Genomic DNA, 19635 nt, shown 5'->3' on the forward strand with positions numbered 1-19635 from the left:
TGGTTGTTCCTTGTTAAATCCCTCACCAATTATTCCCGGGTTTCCTTTAAATTTAGTATCTTTTGGAATTCTTGGATGATCAATAAAATGAATCCCTCACTTAACTCAAATTACGCAGCCTGTTATCTGCCAAAATATGTAATAAAAAAAGCACATCAGCCAGTGCACGTTAGTAAAGTGCGTTCAGGGTTATTACAGTGCAGGTTAAAGCATCCCTCAGAAGAGTCTTTAAGGTATATCTTACAATGCCTTGACACTTTTTAAATATTTTGATCCATAGGCATATTACATTCCTTTGAATGGACGCAATTGCTGTAGTGAATACCTCTTGATTGGTTTTCTTAAGTATTTTTTCATCATGTTGTGTACAAAAAGCAAGGGTAATTATTTTGGTAGTCAAGAACAAGTCCACTTGGATACAAGTTAAAGACAAATTACTGTGGGGATGCCATGGGGCCCCATCTTACTAATCAACCCTGTGTATTACCAGTAGCATGATATTTTGTGCTTTGTTTTGAACTAGCAATACATTTACAATCCTTTATGCACTAGCTAGCGATCACAGGGGCCTGTACAAATTCTGTGGACGGCTTGAGCGGCTTAGTCACATTTTTGAAAGGAGGCCTCCGCCAGTTTGGCATCTTAATTTAGGGGCTGATGTATAAAGATTAAATTCACAAATAGTTGCTGCAAGTTGCACACCAGTTTTTAGCAAATGCAGTCTGATTTTTCAAACTGATCTTTGTAATAGTAGGTCAGTTCACAAAATACTGAATCGCAGATAGATGCAGAGACACTATCCTAATTCTATTAATTATGGTTTAAATCTTTTTTTTTATTTAAGAGTACAATAACTGCCACCTACATCCACTGGAATATTATTAATTATGCAGTTAGTAATCTGCATCACCCCTATGATTGGTTACAATCCTCACAAGGGATGGTGGCCTGCAAGGGACAGTAGACCATCATACTTATGAGTGCTTTCCAAAAATGTTAAAAAATTAATTTAAAAAAAAAGTAGTCTGAGGTCCTTAAAGAAACCGCCCGAGCTGTTCTGAAAAGAAAAAGGTTTTCAGTTGTAGAACCTCAATTGGAAGTATTCCTGAAGCTGTCACACTAATTCCCTAATGTGAATGGGTCCAGTGGCAGCCCTCTACCCTTTGCATAACGTTTGCACTCCAACTCTCGGTCTGTAAGCCTTCAGTGGTTTACAACTACAATTTTAGTGGTAAACCATTGATCTATTCCTGCCCGAAATGGGCGGACGCCCTTTCCTTTCCTCTCTTAAATGTGATTCTGGAATGATTGCAAGAGTCCTTTTCTGAGTCTGAAAGAATTTTCAGACTTGTATAAGGACTTTTGTACATAAAGAAATTACCTTTATTGATCTCAAGACCTGTGATTTTGTGAATCACAGGATTTCCAATCGCAAAAGGGCCTTGTACTTAATGGCTTTTATTCTGTCCTTTTTGTGCAAAAGCAGTTTTAGCCTAGCTAAAACGGCTTTGCTTATGACTCTTACCGTTGCCAAGAATGTTGGTGATTAATAAGTTCTGATCTACGCTATGCTTCAATATACTAGATATTCTCCTTGGCTCATCCTAGTCATGTCTTCCAATCTTGATGTGAAACTTGTTCACAAAGGCATCTGAAACAATATATCAGCAACGTCTTCCTTAAACAAAACAATAAATTAAATAAATGTGGTTCTTTGAAAGGCCACTATTGGAAAGGATATGTGCCTTACACCCTTGTATTTAAATCAGTCATCAATGCAGAGGGATCTGTGCAGTTCTAGGCTGTCCATGGTTTTCTCTTGCTAGGATAAAGTCGAATTGCTCTTTGCATAATCTCTTGGCATATTTGGAGTGAGCAAGAGTTCAAGGTTTTAGTTGCATGATAGATTGACTCTTGCATGCTGGCATGCTTCACGGTTGCTCCCACTTGAGGTCATCCATACACATACATTTAGATTCTTCGCCTGCCAGTGCTGATTTGCTTTAAATTCTTCTGCAGAGCAGCAATGCATACTAACTACTTCTCATATCCTCTGCACCCATTGCACTATGAATATCAGTTGGTCCATTGCTTTGGCCAGCCTCTTTTCAAAAATATTATTGCAGATGAGTCTTGTTATTCTGTATTCCCTTGAGTTTACATGAAGCAGATCAGAGTGTGCCAGTAAGAGCACATCTTGGATTGGTACTCTTTAATAATGCTTCTTCTAGACAAACCTCTCCACCATCCTAGTTTATGTTAAGAAATAACAGCCGAAGTACGGAGATTCAGGCATGTGTATTAAGTGCACAGAGCCTGCAGTTTGTGCACAAGCATGCAATCTCCCTTACAGAGTTTTATCTTTACTCACACAGAGGGCAAGTACACTATATCATTCAGCATAGAGAGAGAGGTAACACAGGGATGGTTTTAGCACCATTTCTTTTTACATTATATAATAATAGTTTGGGACAGACGCTGTCTGATCAGTGCCAGGGTTTACAACAGATAGGACATCGCTCAATACCCGCCCTCCTCTATGCTGATGATGCAGTGCTGATGGCATGCACTCAGTTGGGGCTGCAACGTTTATTGATAAGTTTTAATGCTTACACGCAGAACCTGGGGTTGCAAGTAAATAAATCGAAGACTTTCATAATGAAGTGTGGAAAAGGGATATTCTCATAGATATTAATAAGATTGAATTGACCAAGACCTTTCCGTACCTGGGTATACTGTTTGACCAGAATGGCTCGTGGTGCCAGGCAATTAAATCAAGAAAGCTACTGTTATTGAAAGCTACGGCAGCCTTGGCTAACTTCTCAAGGAAGCTGGGCCAAAAAAATACCCGTAGACTAATAGATATATACATGGTTAAGTGCGTAACTTCTGCTTTGTATGCTGCTGGGGTATGGGGCTATTATGACGGTCAGCCCCTACAACTGGTGGAGAATACCTTTTTAAGATTTGTACTAGCTGTTCCGGGTTGCTGTTCCACCTATGTATGCCATGTGGAGCTGGGGTTGCCATCAGATGCTTATCAGATTTAATTAAAATACAGCCATTTCTTTTATGGCGTAAGATCTGGCCCTCGGAGAAAACCACCATTTATATGGATATTATAAGGGACTGTCTTAAATTACAGCAGATATTCAGTATACCATGGATGAAGTATATCAAAGAGTTCATGAACGGCCTAGGTCATCCTGAATATTATGAACAGCCGAAATTTCTAGGGCACATCAGTAGAAAATATCTTAAAATAGAGTGCATGATGCTACTGGTGTCTCTTAGATTATCCTTGGAAATATTGAAGTAGAGTGTTTGTAATAACCAAATGACCTTGACCACTTTTGATTTACAGCCATATTTATAATTCATGGAGGGGGCACATGGCAGATTTGTTTTAACTCGCTTTAGGTTAGGCATTTTCCATCGCCTAACAAGCTTTCTGCAAATAATGACTGGTCATGTTCGCTTTATAACCGTCCATGTGACGATATGTCTCAGCAAACAACAATTCATGTTGTGCTCTATTGGTAAAGTTCATGAATAACAGAGAAAGATTTGGATTTCACCGATCTTAAGGCTTCTTAGGCAATGTCACTCAGCATTTTTATCCCTCCCGTACACTATGTGGTCTATGGCAATGTTTTTAAAGAATGTAATTAGATGCAGAAAGGCCATCATATTGTGATCTTCTGGTGATGCAAATGTGACTGTATTTTATGATACATTTTCGTAGCAACAGTGATTGTTGCTGAAGGTTCTTAACTTTATAAATAAGATTTTCTAATATTTCATTAATTTGCACATGATTTTTAGCTTTGTAAATAGAACTTGTGTTTTTATATATGTATTTTGCTTTTATGATTCCCACTGAAGAAATCGAAGAAAGCTTATATTGTATTGAATAATGTACAAAAGATTTCCCTGTCCCTATTTTCTTAAGGCAGTGGGGTTTGGAACTAGCTGTGCAGGAACGATTGCAACAAATGTTTTGTAGTCATTTGTTTTTGAGTAGATGGTAATCTCAAAGATGTTCTGAGATTTTCAGAGAGTTGGACAATGATTTGTTGCATACACAGTTACTTGAAGTTATTCAAGTAAAGTTGGAGGAATAGTAGTAAATGTCTGCGATGTCTATACAATAATTGTCCCAACATATTAATGATCTTAAGCTGTCTTTTCATAATAGGCGATGTGGCAGACAGTGCTGACCTGATATGCCGGATTCATGCAGAGGAAAACATACTTATAAGGAATTCGCATGACTTGGAAAGAGACGAAAGTCATGACTGTGTCAACACAGGTGATGAAATCTGTTATCTGTGTTTGTGTGATATAACGGATAATCCTGCAGGAAAAAAAGAGGGTATTTTAAAAAGTGATGTTCGTATAGAGACAGAAAAATTTCATGCCTGACTTTAAGAAGAATGCACCTCTATTTTTTTTTTTTTTCTTTTCAAAAGTTTTATGTAGCGCTGGCTAGACCCGGAGGTATCAGAGCGCTTTACATGAGCATCAGATCATAGTTACAGGTTACCTCATTACAAAGGTTACATAGTTCTTAGAGCATGGCCACATAGTTACTTGTAAGGTCGAGATAAACAATAAGCACAAATACATAAGGGGAAAAGCAGGCAAGGTGAGAGATTCAGGGTCGGGGGATAGGAGCAGGGGAAGTAGTCAGATAATGAAGGCAGGAAAGAGGAGGGTAGGGTGAGAGACACAGCATGGGAAGAGGAGGGGAAGGGTGACGGGTACACAAACCGGTAGACGAGTCAAGGCAAACTTCCAAAGTCCAGTAAGCTGTGATCCCATGGGAAGTGGTATCACTTCCCTATCTCAGGTGCGAGAGGCTCCCTTTGCGCAGTGGACTCTCTCAGAGGGGTCTCTGAGACTCCAAGGCCTACATACTGGATCCTTCCCCAGTAAGGGGAGAGGGGGTGCTTTGGCAAGGGGTGCCATACCATACCTCAAGTGTGAGTGGCTCCCTTGGCGCAGACGACTCACTCAGCGGGTTCGCTGAGACTCCAGAGTATAAATATTGGATCTTTCCCCAACAAGGGGAGAAGGAGTGCTTAGTCAAAGGGCACACAGGACAGGGGGGTAGGCAGAGTAGCAGGCAAGGGGAGAGATTCGGGGGAGAGGGGATAGGAGCTAGGGACGAGACCATAAGGAGAGACGAAAAGAAGTCTGTCTAAAGACCGACTGGGTAGGTGACGACCAAGGAGGGAATCCACTGCCCATCTTCCTTATAGCTAAACTAAGTAGCTCCATCGGGCGTCAGACAAAATAGTTCAGTCTCAATACATTGAGAGAGGAGGGAAGGAGAGACATAAATAGAGGGCGGATGCAGTAGGAGATGGCAGGAGAGACGAAAGGAAGTGCAACAATGTGGTTCAACAATATATCAGGAAAAGATCAAACAAGTAAACATTATATCAAACAATCAGCAATACATTAGGGGAGGAGAGAGAGGAGGGAGAAAGTAGTGCGGGGTAGGGGAGGAGGGAAAGTGAGGATAAAGGAAGAGACAACTGTAGAGACGAAAGGAAGTCTGTCTAAAGACCGACTGGGTAGGTGATGACCAAGGAGGAAATCCACGGCCCATCTCCCCTATAGCTAAACCAAGTAGCTCCATCTGGCACAATTAATGTACTGCTATACATGTTCAGTGATTGGCACCAATGCGTCCAATCAAGGACTATGAATGGGATAAATGCTCCTTTCTCTGCAGAAAAAGCTATATTCTGCTAATTACTCAGTTGGAAAAGTTCCAATCGTGAACAGCCACATACACCAGCTGGGTGCCATTTCCAAATGGAGACATGACTGATTGACTGTATTTTATGAAGGACTCACTACCATACTTCAGCCTATATGTACTAACGCATTTTCTCTTAGGACCAGAATGGGAAGCCCTTTTGAAAAATCAGGATCTTGGTCTCTTAGCTTTTGCCTAGGATAGGGCAGCCAACTGTACACAACACTCTTTAACCATCAGACTAGTGACATGTGTTCTTCCCCAGTATTATGGTTGACGAGCCTTGTCCTTGACCAATTCTGGGTCCTCCTGTTCTCCACGAGTCATCTTCTTTCTCCAGAAACACCTGATAAATGTAAGCAAAGGCGAGAGATGGTCACTGGAAGACCCATTGTTCCATCACGCCTCCCTATCTTGTCTGTTTTGCCTCAATGAAACAATTATGTCTCAGTAACTGAAATCACATAAACCTTGGAAACTGTGCAGGCAGGTGGGATTGATTCAACCTTTCTAACATTGATGTGGCAGTCAGGAGAGTAACTGAAAAAGAAGTACTGCCTGAACTATCATGAAATTAAAGAACTTTGTGTAGTGTTGAAAGTGTAAGATAAGTGTTGATCACAAGCCATTGGAAGGTATTCATAAAGCCATTTCAAGCCGGATTTGCAGATGGATAACAGCTTTTCAAGAATTTTCATTTGTAGTGGGAAATATTCAGGAGCAAAGAATAGCATAGCAGATTACCTTTCTAGGATGATACCAGATATAGGAGAGTGTTAGGAAGATGTTGAGTTAAGGAATGATATGTATGAATAGAATTGGGTATTGCTGGGGTGAGTGTGAAGGTATGAGAAGATGGAGTGACAAAAGCAGTTGCAGTGTGGAATGTCAAAGATTTTGACTGGTGAAAGAAGAATTATTAGCGCAATTAGGAATAACTTAATTGAGTAGCCCCCAAAGCCCATGTCGATAAAAAAAAAAACCCTAAAGTGATACTGAGAAATGATTATTGATGGTGATCAGGGATAGATGTACTAGTTGAGAAAGTGATGTGCGAATGCTCTGAGTGTGCACAAAGTAATAAGATCTACAAAGCAAGAACCCAACATATGGTGGAAAGGAGATTGCCTAATGGTCCGTGGGAGGATATTGCGTAGGACACTAAAGGGCCTGAGCGGGTAAAGATGGGGCAGTATGTTATTGTCTTGAATTATATGTATTCCAGTTGGCCTGAGATCTCAATATTGATCAGTGTTGAGACTAGAAGTGGATACATTCCTTTGAAAACGTGTTTGCAATGAAATGGTTTAAGCTCTACTAACAGATAATGGGGTGCAACATACAACAGGAGAATGGAGCGCTTCTTGAGAAGAGAGTTCTGCAGCAAACGAAATGTAATTTGTATTATCCCATGCGAACAAAATGATCCAGACACTTAACAGGACACTAAAACAGACCCGGTAGATAGTCAGAGGTCTAGTAAGGCTTAGCAAAACCTTATGAGGGAAGGTGCAAGTGTATAGACTTATACAACGTGCTATGATTTGGGGGAGATATTGTTTGAAATCTTTCTCAACAGAAAACCCAACTCCTTTATGATCCCAGCTTGAGAGAATGAGAGCAGAGATGTAAGGAGATTTTTAAAATGTGGAAAGCTAAGGAGTATGATAAAGCTGGAGCTTAGAAAATATTGATGTAAGGAAGATAGGGAAGTGCGTGAAAGGATGATGGTGAGATTTCCTGGGGTTTGTAGAGGTGATGTAAAATTCTCTAAACGTCTAAAAGTAATTAAACTTTTCAAAAATGCTATCAGGGCAGAGGAACATGGATTCGGAACATATACAGGCAGGGGTCGCAAAATGTACTCGCCCGCTCGCAAATGCGAGTGAATTTCCTGAAGGGCGAGTCAGTTTCAAGGCCTACTTGACCGGCCTGGCGAGTGCTATCTGGCACTGCAGTAGCAGGTGAAGGCTCTAGGGGGCAGCATTACAATGGCGGCAACGAAGGCCATCTGAACTTTGTTGAAACCTTTGATAGGTAGACACTGTGATGCTTGTAAGGCTTTAGGGAGCAGCATGCACGCACTACCTAACTTAGTGGTGGTGGTGTCCCAGGGCCGTCAATCTTGTAGCGCGCGAAAGCGCTACCAATGACGGCCCTGGCCGCCCCCGCGCTGTACTGTGCAGCAGTGACGCAGCATGACACCACGCGCTGTCTTTGGTGGCGTCAGGACGGAGTGCAGGGCTATTTGGAGGTGAGGAGGTTTAATTTTGCAGGCCTTCTTAAATCATGACTTATCAGTGTAGCTATAACTTTCTGTAGACATCTTGTCAGGGCCCAGAAACTCCCATCTTGAAATCCATCTATTGCGAAGCGGAGTAGTGTGGGATCAGTTGGGCATTATTACACCTTCTAAACTGGAGGCATGGCCCTGGGATCCGCTGCAGTCCTCGCCGCCACCCTCTGCCTCCAGAAGCCCCGCGTCCCGGCCAGGCCACCAAGTACATGACAAGCAACCATGCCCCCACCGAGCACCACCCATCCCAGCGCCGTCCAAGGAGATTCTCGGCCTTGAATAATGAGATTAAAGCTGCCGTGACCTCCCTGAAATACCGAGCTGCACAAGGACACAGCCCGAGAGTGCCCCAGTGCCTCCCCCGTGGACTCACTCACAAAACGGCAGCCGGGTCCCTCGCTCCTCCGCCACCCAGCAGTTCAGCCATCATGGCCGCCCGGCCTGCAGGAATGTTTTACAGCCACCCATGCCTTTCTGGAGCTCCCGGTGACTGCCAGGAACGCACCTAAGACAGCCCCCCACCCACCCTTACTCTCTATGTACATGAATAGGAAGCGGCTGGACCGGTTCTGCCCACACCTCGCAGCGCTGCAGACATGGCCATTAGCCGCCCGTCATACAGTTTGCTACCTCTCACATTTTGTTTGCCTTTGATACTTGCACAAGTGCCACCATTGCCTACGTAACGTTTGTTCTTGTGCCGGAGTGTCTAGCAAATATTGCAGTATTATAACTCTAATTGTACTTTGTTTTCTCTTGTAACCTGCACACTTGTCACTTTTTCCTCCTGTAATGTACCGTTTGCTACCTCTTGTATTTTGTTTGCTCACAATTGTCACTTTTGCCTCATGTAACTTAACGTCTGCTTTTGTAATCTGTTCAAGTGTAATGTTCTCCTCATGTTTCAGTTCTGTTCCTATTGTGAAGCGCTCCAACGCCTTCGGGTAAAGTCCGCGCTATATAAAAACGGATGAATAAATAAATAATAAAACACGGATGTTTACAGCCACCTCCGACCTTTCTGGAGCACACAGTCACACTGGCAGAAAGTCATGTCTAAGGAACCTCTCCTCTCACAAACACACACACACACCCATCCCATGCTGCCCAAGTACATGAACAGAATGCGGCTCTGGCCCCGGCTCTGCCCCCCACCCCCTACCGCTGCACACACGGCTGCAGTAAGGTTTACAGCCTCCGTGAACTGTGCCCTGCGGCTGCCCCTCGGTGCTTCGGCGCTCCCTCCCCGTGGGGAGGGCTCTCTGTAGCAGCGCTCACCACATCCTGGCCCTGGGACTCGTAGAAATATTCATTTGGCATTGGGCACAGGCGGGGCAGTCTCGGTGCAGTGGGGTCGGTTTAAAGCCACTGTCAGTAACATTCCAAGACTCAGAGTACGCCCTAAGGACCTATGTCTATATCTGGTTCTTAGATACTTGGTGCATCTTGAGGAAGGCTTAGTAAACGAGTATAAAGAGATACTGAAACAGCTGTACTTTTCATAAAATATTGTCCAACCTTTGTATGTAAGTGGGTGCACCAATTGGACCAGAAAATAGGATGTCATGCATGCCACATGAGTGGGTGAGGGAGAGCGACTAATTTTATTTTATTGTGTCTTTATTTCCACAATAATACTGGGTAGATTATATTTTGCTATGGGATCGTGTGCTGAAATTAGGTTTTGGTTGGGTAAAAAAATGTATTTGTGAAATGTATTCTATGTTTGATAAATACATAATGAATGAAATCATTTTGAATCTTTGAAATTCTTCTTTTTGTCCACATCACAAATTTGCTAATAAACATTTTTGTGTGTTATTTCTGAGGCTTTTAGGGGTTTTATTGGTAACCCCATTTCCTCTCTCACAGACGACAAATATGATATTTTCGAATGCCTGGTTTCAATATTTTCGACCATAGGGTAAATACATTAAAATACACACATCTCTGTACTTTCCAGCCACCACTCATTATTGAGTTATTGCCTTTTAACGCAGCTTAACTTTACATAATATAATTAAAGGGTGGGAGCAAATTCAGGCTTGCAGTCTAAAGAAAGTCCAAGCTGTATGGGCAACCAGGGAATGTGCGGATTAAATGGCCTGGATTATTCTAGCAGCCTTACTTGGGCTTCCCCATATATATATTATAACTAGCCTGCAAGAAGAGCAGATTTTTTAAAAGTTAGAATAGTTAATAATCTTCCAAAATCTGATCACATTTCTGGCACTTGGCGAGCTCTGCATTGACTACCAAACGCAAAAGTACAGTTCAAGGCCTTGTACAATACCCATACAATCTAGACAAGCAGAAATCTCCAAAGTATTGATCCTAGTACAGCCGAAACCCATTGCTTGCATTCTGAAAACATGCCCCTGTTGACGGTGAACCGTGTCAAGATAAGGAAAGCACAGCAGAGCACTCTCAGAGGTGGCTCACTGACTACTGACATACAGGTACGATGGTTACACTGCTTGCCAGCACAGTCCTCTCTCATTGACGTATTTTTATCCATTTTCATTTTGCACTATTTTTGACCCGCCTCAGCATATGATGGCTTTTTCTCTGATGCACATCATTTCTGCATCGTTCAGAGGGCATGCCAGTCAGTCAGTCAAGTACACTTTATTCGATTGTTAAAATCATAAAAGGTATACAAATTCAAAGTACATACATTCCAAATACAGAATAAGACATAGTAAAAACAAGTTAGCAGCAAGGATTATAAAAATGTACAATTGATTATAGATTTTTTTTTCCCAAGGAATGTAAACAGATCAAATGTTAATAAATTCATGTTCTTATTAAACGTGATTTTGTTCTTGTGCTACCTAGGAGCTGAAGGTAAATTACAGCAGGCCTTACTTGGGTAAAGCCTTCCTTTCTTAAAATGGGTAGCAAAAATTTAGCCCTTTCCACAGTAAAAAACCTGCAGAACATAATAAAGTGCATAGTGTTCTGTACAGATCTATTATCGCATTTACAAAGTGGGGCTACCTCCGGTTTCGCCCATTTAGGGTAGCTACCCAACTGGAAGTGGATTAAGTTAAAACGGAACTTAGTCAGCAGGAACCTATGAAATGGTTTGGTGACGATGGCAAGATATGGTTCCATTGAGGGGGAATGTAGAAGCAAGTAATGAGATCTAACAGTTGGCTTCATCAATTCCCTTTCCTCCCGTGCCAATCTGGCCCCCTCCATGTAATTTTTTTTTATCATGCCAATGTCCTCCCTCCTAATACAAGAGGGTGAATAGAAGAGTTCCGGTCGGCCCATCTCAACAAAAGATCTTTTTATGTACTCCAGCCAGGGTACCCTATTAGAGCGATCTAAGGACATGACGTCAGCCATAATAGAGTGATTCAGGGATAATTCGCTGTTTAACCAGGTCCTTAGCCAGAAAATTATTGGGGCTAGCCTTAACCTGTCGGAAACAAAATCCAACCCCAGCTCCACATGAGTCGAAAAGGTTGGGGTAGACTGAGGGACCGACAGCAACGAGCGTAAAAAACTATTTTCTACCTTCTGGATGGTGTTGTCTTTTATATAACCCCACAAAGGAGAACCATATGTTGCAATTGCTACACATTTGGAGTTATAGATTTCTAGCATTGCCTGCATCGGCCTGGCCCCCAGCCTTTTAGAAAACCCCATAAGTGAAGCAGTTGATCTTGCCACGGCAAGACCTCTCGCTCTGACCTGTGCTCTCCATGTGCCTCTCTCATCAAAGAGTACACCTAAGTAGGGAAAAACGGCCACCCTCGAGACCACCTCCTCCTTGCATTTAAAAATCATCCTTTTTCCCTTTCTGCAGTGGTGGCCTACTACCATAGTATGGGATTTGTTGGCATTAACTTTTAAATCAAGCTGGTCCATGAAGACCCCGAAAGCATCCAGCAGCCGTTGCAGACCGACACCAGTACGAGCTATAAGTACTGCATCATCCGCGTATAGAAGGGCAGGTATTTTAGCCTCTCCTATACGCGGGAAATCACCCTGCACCGCCTCCAGATAGCTACTTAGGCCATTAATGTACAGTGTAAAGAGGAGGGGGGCCAGGATACAACCCTGACGCACCCCCCGCATGGACCTAAATGAGGTCGTACATCTGCCCTCCTTGGTGACTCTGATCTTAGCAAACAAATCCTGGTGTAATGATGCCATAAAGTTTACCAGGGCCCCGTCTATACCCGTCTTCAAGAGGATGTCCCATAATTTGGTTCTATTTACCAGATCGAAGGCCGAGGAGAGGTCCATAAAGGCCAAAAATAAAGACCCCTCCTTGGCTACAGTGTATTTGGCAAGCAAAAGATGAAGATTTGAACACTGCTCAACCGTACCTCTCTTCTCCCTGAACCCATATTGGGCATTGGCTATGCCCCTGCTACTTTCCACACTATCCCTTAATTTCGTCAAAAGGACTCTGCCCAGAATTTTAATGGCAGAATCTAAGAGGGATATGGGTCTGTAGCACCCTGGGTCCTCCCTCTGTCCTTTTTTAGGTTTTGCCTAGCGAAAGCTGCGCTCTGCGCAGCTTTTCGCGCAGGCGAAATCCTGTTGAGAACTGTAGGGTGCTTTGGGTCGGCCCTCGTCATTGATTGGCTGGCTCCGTAAACGGAGCCTTGCCATTGGACGAGGGGCCTGTCCGTCAATGCCGGACCAGACACGGGGGCGTTCCTGACATTCTTTGCCTTTTGCCGACGTCACGCGACGCCGGGAACGCCCCCGAGTCTGGTCCGGCATTGCCGGCACCTCCCTTGCTCTACTGTCATCACCACAACACTGCGCCCATTTTATCCCAAGCTAAACACTCGGAGAGGCGCAGTGACCGGGTCTTTGAAGGCCGCTCTCCCAATGAAAACAAGTTTTCTCTCCGAGTCAGCACGAGCAGGAAGACGAGCAGCGCGCCTCCCAGCTGGCCTCTCACATCAGCATCCAGAGCTGCCCTGCGCGGTGTGTAGCTTCAGTGGAGCTTCAGAGTGCAGAGTGGAGCTTCAGAGTGGAGCTTCAGAGTGGAGCTTCAGAGTGGAGCTTCAGAGTGGAGCTTCAGAGTGGAGCTTCAGAGTGCAAAGTGGAGCTTCAGAGTGCAGATTCAGAGTGGAGCTTCAGAGTGGAGCTTCAGAGTGGAGCTTCAGAGTGGAGCTTCAGAGTGGAGCTTCAGAGTGGAGCTTCAGAGTGCAGAGTGGAGCTTCAGAGTGCAGAGTGGAGCTTCAGAGTGCAGATTCAGAGTGGAGCTTCAGAGTGCAGAGTGGAGCTTCAGAGTGCAGATTCAGAGTGGAGCTTCAGAGTGCAGAGTGGAGCTTCAGAGTGCAGATTCAGAGTGGAGCTTCAGAGTGCAGAGTGGAGCTTCAGAGTGGAGCTTCAGAGTGGAGCTTCAGAGTGGAGCTTCAGAGTGGAGCTTCAGAGTGCAGCTTCAGAGTGCAGCTTCAGAGTGCAGCTTCAGAGTGCAGCTTCAGAGTGCAGCTTCAGAGTGGAGCTTCAGAGTGGAGCTTCAGAGTGCAGCTTCAGAGTGGAGCTTCAGAGTGCAGAGTGGAGCTTCAGAGTGCAGATTCAGAGTGGAGCTTCAGAGTGCAGAGTGGAGCTTCAGAGTGCAGAGTGGAGCTTCAGAGTGGAGCTTCAGAGTGCAGAGTGGAGCTTCAGAGTGGAGCTTCAGAGTGGAGCTTCAGAGTGGAGCTTCAGAGTGGAGCTTCAGAGTGGAGCTTCAGAGTGGAGCTTCAGAGTGGAGCTTCAGAGTGCAGAGTGGAGCTTCAGAGTGGAGCTTCAGAGTGCAGAGTGGAGCTTCAGAGTGGAGCTTCAGAGTGGAGCTTCAGAGTGGAGCTTCAGAGTGGAGCTTCAGAGTGGAGCTTCAGAGTGGAGCTTCAGAGTGGAGCTTCAGAGTGGAGCTTCAGAGTGCAGAGTGGAGCTTCAGAGTGCAGATTCAGAGTGGAGCTTCAGAGTGGAGCTTCAGAGTGGAGCTTCAGAGTGGAGCTTCAGAGTGGAGCTTCAGAGTGGAGCTTCAGAGTGGAGCTTCAGAGTGGAGCTTCAGAGTGCAGAGTGGAGCTTCAGAGTGGAGCTTCAGAGTGCAGAGTGGAGCTTCAGAGTGCAGAGTGGAGCTTCAGAGTGCAGAGTGGAGCTTCAGAGTGCAGAGTGGAGCTTCAGAGTGCAGAGTGGAGCTTCAGAGTGGAGCTTCAGAGTGGAGCTTCAGAGTGGAGCTTCAGAGTGCAGATTCAGAGTGGAGCTTCAGAGTGGAGCTTCAGAGTGGAGCTTCAGAGTGGAGCTTCAGAGTGGAGCTTCAGAGTGGAGCTTCAGAGTGGAGCTTCAGAGTGGAGCTTCAGAGTGGAGCTTCAGAGTGCAGAGTGGAGCTTCAGAGTGGAGCTTCAGAGTGCAGAGTGGAGCTTCAGAGTGGAGCTTCAGAGTGCAGAGTGGAGCTTCAGAGTGGAGCTTCAGAGTGCAGAGTGGAGCTTCAGAGTGCAGAGTGGAGCTTCAGAGTGCAGAGTGGAGCTTCAGAGTGCAGAGTGGAGCTTCAGAGTGGAGCTTCAGAGTGGAGCTTCAGAGTGGAGCTTCAGAGTGGAGCTTCAGAGTGGAGCTTCAGAGTGGAGCTTCAGAGTGGAGCTTCAGAGTGGAGCTTCAGAGTGGAGCTTCAGAGTGGAGCTTCAGAGTGCAGAGTGGAGCTTCAGAGTGGAGCTTCAGAGTGGAGCTTCAGAGTGGAGCTTCAGAGTGGAGCTTCAGAGTGGAGCTTCAGAGTGCAGAGTGGAGCTTCAGAGTGGAGCTTCAGAGTGGAGCTTCAGAGTGGAGCTTCAGAGTGGAGCTTCAGAGTGGAGCTTCAGAGTGGAGCTTCAGAGTGCAGAGTGGAGCTTCAGAGTGGAGCTTCAGAGTGGAGCTTCAGAGTGGAGCTTCAGAGTGGAGCTTCAGAGTGCAAAGTGGAGCTTCAGAGTGGAGCTTCAGAGTGGAGCTTCAGAGTGCAAAGTGGAGCTTCAGAGTGCAGATTCAGAGTGCAGCTTCAGAGTGCAAAGTGGAGCTTCAGAGTGCAGATTCAGAGTGGAGCTTCAGAGTGCAGAGTGGAGCTTCAGAGTGGAGCTTCAGAGTGGAGCTTCAGAGTGGAGCTTCAGAGTGGAGCTTCAGAGTGGAGCTTCAGAGTGGAGCTTCAGAGTGGAGCTTCAGAGTGGAGCTTCAGAGTGGAGCTTCAGAGTGGAGCTTCAGAGTGGAGCTTCAGAGTGCAGATTCAGAGTGCAGCTTCAGAGTGCAGAGTGGAGCTTCAGAGTGCAGAGTGGAGCTTCAGAGTGCAGAGTGGAGCTTCAGAGTGCAGATTCAGAGTGGAGCTTCAGAGTGGAGCTTCAGAGTGGAGCTTCAGAGTGGAGCTTCAGAGTGGAGCTTCAGAGTGGAGCTTCAGAGTGGAGCTTCAGAGTGGAGCTTCAGAGTGCAGATTCAGAGTGGAGCTTCAGAGTGCAGATTCAGAGTGGAGATTCAGAGTGGAGCTTCAGAGTGCAGAGTGGAGCTGCAGATTCAGAGTGGAGCTGCAGATTCAGAGTGGAGCTGCAGAGTGCAGATTCAGAGTGCAGAGTGGAGCTTCAGAGTGCAGATTCAGAGTGGAGCATCAGAGTGCAGATTCAGAGTGGAGCATCAGAGTGCAGATTCAGAGTGGAGCATCAGAGTGCAGATTCAGAGTGGAGCTTCAGAGTGGAGCTTCAGAGTGGAGCTTCAGAGTGGAGCTTCAGAGTGGAGCTTCAGAGTGGAGCTTCAGAGTGGAGCTTCAGAGTGCAGAGTGGAGCTTCAGAGTGCAGATTCAGAGTGCAGAGTGGAGCTTCAGAGTGCAGATTCAGAGTGGAGCTTCAGAGTGCAGATTCAGAGTGGAGCTTCAGAGTGCAGATTCAGAGTGGAGCTTCAGAGTGCAGATTCAGAGTGCAGATTCAGAGTGGAGCTTCAGAGTGGAGCTTCAGAGTGGAGCTTCAGAGTGGAGCTTCAGAGTGGAGCTTCAGAGTGGAGCTTCAGAGTGGAGCTTCAGAGTGGAGCTTCAGAGTGGAGCTTCAGAGTGCAGAGTGGAGCTTCAGAGTGGAGCTTCAGAGTGCAGAGTGGAGCTTCAGAGTGCAGATTCAGAGTGGAGCTTCAGAGTGCAGAGTGGAGCTTCAGAGTGCAGATTCAGAGTGGAGCTTCAGAGTGCAGAGTGGAGCTTCAGAGTGCAGATTCAGAGTGGAGCTTCAGAGTGCAGAGTGGAGCTTCAGAGTGCAGATTCAGAGTGGAGCTTCAGAGTGGAGCTTCAGAGTGGAGCTTCAGAGTGGAGCTTCAGAGTGCAGCTTCAGAGTGGAGCTTCAGAGTGCAGCTTCAGAGTGGAGCTTCAGAGTGCAGCTTCAGAGTGGAGCTTCAGAGTGGAGCTTCAGAGTGCAGCTTCAGAGTGGAGCTTCAGAGTGCAGAGTGGAGCTTCAGAGTGCAGATTCAGAGTGGAGCTTCAGAGTGCAGAGTGGAGCTTCAGAGTGCAGAGTGGAGCTTCAGAGTGGAGCTTCAGAGTGCAGAGTGGAGCTTCAGAGTGGAGCTTCAGAGTGGAGCTTCAGAGTGGAGCTTCAGAGTGGAGCTTCAGAGTGGAGCTTCAGAGTGGAGCTTCAGAGTGGAGCTTCAGAGTGGAGCTTCAGAGTGGAGCTTCAGAGTGGAGCTTCAGAGTGCAGAGTGGAGCTTCAGAGTGCAGAGTGGAGCTTCAGAGTGCAGAGTCAGAGTGGAGCTTCAGAGTGGAGCTTCAGAGTGGAGCTTCAGAGTGGAGCTTCAGAGTGGAGCTTCAGAGTGGAGCTTCAGAGTGGAGCTTCAGAGTGGAGCTTCAGAGTGGAGCTTCAGAGTGCAGAGTGGAGCTTCAGAGTGCAGAGTGGAGCTTCAGAGTGGAGCTTCAGAGTGGAGCTTCAGAGTGGAGCTTCAGAGTGGAGCTTCAGAGTGGAGCTTCAGAGTGGAGCTTCAGAGTGGAGCTTCAGAGTGCAAAGTGGAGCTTCAGAGTGGAGCTTCAGAGTGCAGAGTGGAGCTTCAGAGTGGAGCTTCAGAGTGGAGCTTCAGAGTGGAGCTTCAGAGTGCAGAGTGGAGCTTCAGAGTGGAGCTTCAGAGTGGAGCTTCAGAGTGGAGCTTCAGAGTGGAGCTTCAGAGTGGAGCTTCAGAGTGGAGCTTCAGAGTGGAGCTTCAGAGTGCAAAGTGGAGCTTCAGAGTGCAGATTCAGAGTGCAGAGTGGAGCTTCAGAGTGGAGCTTCAGAGTGGAGCTTCAGAGTGGAGCTTCAGAGTGGAGCTTCAGAGTGGAGCTTCAGAGTGGAGCTTCAGAGTGGAGCTTCAGAGTGCAGAGTGGAGCTTCAGAGTGCAGAGTGGAGCTTCAGAGTGGAGCTTCAGAGTGGAGCTTCAGAGTGGAGCTTCAGAGTGGAGCTTCAGAGTGGAGCTTCAGAGTGGAGCTTCAGAGTGGAGCTTCAGAGTGGAGCTTCAGAGTGCAGAGTGGAGCTGCAGATTCAGAGTGGAGCTGCAGATTCAGAGTGGAGCTGCAGAGTGCAGATTCAGAGTGCAGAGTGGAGCTTCAGAGTGCAGATTCAGAGTGCAGAGTGGAGCATCAGAGTGCAGATTCAGAGTGGAGCATCAGAGTGCAGATTCAGAGTGGAGCTTCAGAGTGGAGCTTCAGAGTGCAGATTCAGAGTGGAGCATCAGAGTGCAGATTCAGAGTGGAGCATCAGAGTGGAGCTTCAGAGTGGAGCTTCAGAGTGGAGCTTCAGAGTGCAGAGTGGAGCTTCAGAGTGCAGAGTGGAGCTTCAGAGTGCAGATTCAGAGTGGAGCTTCAGAGTGCAGAGTGGAGCTTCAGAGTGCAGATTCAGAGTGGAGCTTCAGAGTGCAGAGTGGAGCTTCAGAGTGGAGCTTCAGAGTGGAGATTCAGAGTGCAGAGTGGAGATTCAGAGTGCAGAGTGGAGCTTCAGAGTGCAGAGTGGAGCTTCAGAGTGGAGCTTCAGAGTGCAGAGTGGAGCTTCAGAGTGGAGCTTCAGAGTGCAGAGTGGAGCTTCAGAGTGGAGCTTCAGAGTGGAGCTTCAGAGTGGAGCATCAGAGTGGAGCATCAGAGTGGAGCTTCAGAGTGGAGCTTCAGAGTGGAGCTTCAGAGTGGAGCTTCAGAGTGGAGCTTCAGAGTGGAGCTTCAGAGTGGAGCTTCAGAGTGGAGCTTCAGAGTGGAGCTTCAGAGTGGAGCTTCAGAGTGGAGCATCAGAGTGGAGCATCAGAGTGCAGAGTGGAGCTTCAGAGTGCAGAGTGGAGCTTCAGAGTGCAGATTCAGAGTGGAGCTTCAGAGTGCAGATTCAGAGTGGAGCTTCAGAGTGCAGAGTGGAGCTTCAGAGTGCAGATTCAGAGTGGAGCTTCAGAGTGCAGAGTGGAGCTTCAGAGTGGAGCTTCAGAGTGCAGAGTGGAGCTTCAGAGTGGAGCTTCAGAGTGGAGCTTCAGAGTGGAGCTTCAGAGTGGAGCTTCAGAGTGGAGCTTCAGAGTGGAGCTTCAGAGTGGAGCTTCAGAGTGGAGCTTCAGAGTGGAGCTTCAGAGTGCAGAGTGGAGCTTCAGAGTGCAGATTCAGAGTGGAGCTTCAGAGTGCAGAGTGGAGCTTCAGAGTGGAGCTTCAGAGTGCAGAGTGGAGCTTCAGAGTGCAGAGTGGAGCTTCAGAGTGGAGCTTCAGAGTGCAGAGTGGAGCTTCAGAGTGCAGAGTGGAGCTTCAGAGTGGAGCTTCAGAGTGGAGCTTCAGAGTGGAGCTTCAGAGTGGAGCTTCAGAGTGGAGCTTCAGAGTGGAGCTTCAGAGTGGAGCTTCAGAGTGAAGCTTCAGAGTGGAGCTTCAGAGTGCAGCTTCAGAGTGCAGAGTGGAGCTTCAGAGTGCAGATTCAGAGTGCAGAGTGGAGCTTCAGAGTGCAGATTCAGAGTGCAGAGTGGAGCTTCAGAGTGCAGATTCAGAGTGGAGCTTCAGAGTGCAGAGTGGAGCTTCAGAGTGCAGAGTGGAGCTTCAGAGTGCAGAGTGGAGCTTCAGAGTGCAGAGTGGAGCTTCAGAGTGCAGAGTGGAGCTTCAGAGTGGAGCTTCAGAGTGGAGCTTCAGAGTGGAGCTTCAGAGTGGAGCTTCAGAGTGGAGCTTCAGAGTGGAGCTTCAGAGTGGAGCTTCAGAGTGGAGCTTCAGAGTGGAGCTTCAGAGTGGAGCTTCAGAGTGCAGAGTGGAGCTGCAGAGTGGAGCTTCAGAGTGCAGAGTGGAGCTGCAGAGTGCAGAGTGGAGCTTCAGAGTGCAGAGTGGAGCTTCAGAGTGCAGATTCAGAGTGGAGCTTCAGAGTGCAGAGTGGAGCTTCAGAGTGCAGATTCAGAGTGGAGCTTCAGAGTGCAGAGTGGAGCTTCAGAGTGGAGCTTCAGAGTGCAGAGTGGAGCTTCAGAGTGGAGCTTCAGAGTGGAGCTTCAGAGTGGAGCTTCAGAGTGCAGAGTGGAGCTTCAGAGTGGAGCTTCAGAGTGGAGCTTCAGAGTGGAGCTTCAGAGTGCAGAGTGGAGCTTCAGAGTGGAGCTTCAGAGTGGAGCTTCAGAGTGGAGCTTCAGAGTGCAGAGTGGAGCTTCAGAGTGGAGCTTCAGAGTGGAGCTTCAG

At 46.7% G+C, this 19635-nt stretch overlaps 1 protein-coding gene across 8 annotated transcripts in view; it reads left to right on the top strand.

Moving 5' to 3' along the window:
• The window catches only part of LOC144763308 (uncharacterized), a 317771-nt gene that overhangs the window by 30901 nt on the left and 267235 nt on the right, over window positions 1-19635 (top strand). For all 8 annotated transcript variants that reach the window (XR_013596208.1, XM_078648781.1, XM_078648783.1 and 5 more), the window contains exon 4: window positions 4199-4312. Coding sequence is in view for 7 of the 8 variants with exons in the window: in XM_078648781.1 (XP_078504907.1) it covers window positions 4199-4312 (114 nt within the window). In the remaining variant the exon portion in view is untranslated. The remainder of the gene's footprint in view (window positions 1-4198; window positions 4313-19635) is intronic.

The sequence above is a fragment of the Lissotriton helveticus genome, chromosome 6 (assembly GCF_964261635.1).
Source record: "Lissotriton helveticus chromosome 6, aLisHel1.1, whole genome shotgun sequence".
NCBI classification, from domain to species: domain Eukaryota; kingdom Metazoa; phylum Chordata; class Amphibia; order Caudata; family Salamandridae; genus Lissotriton; species Lissotriton helveticus.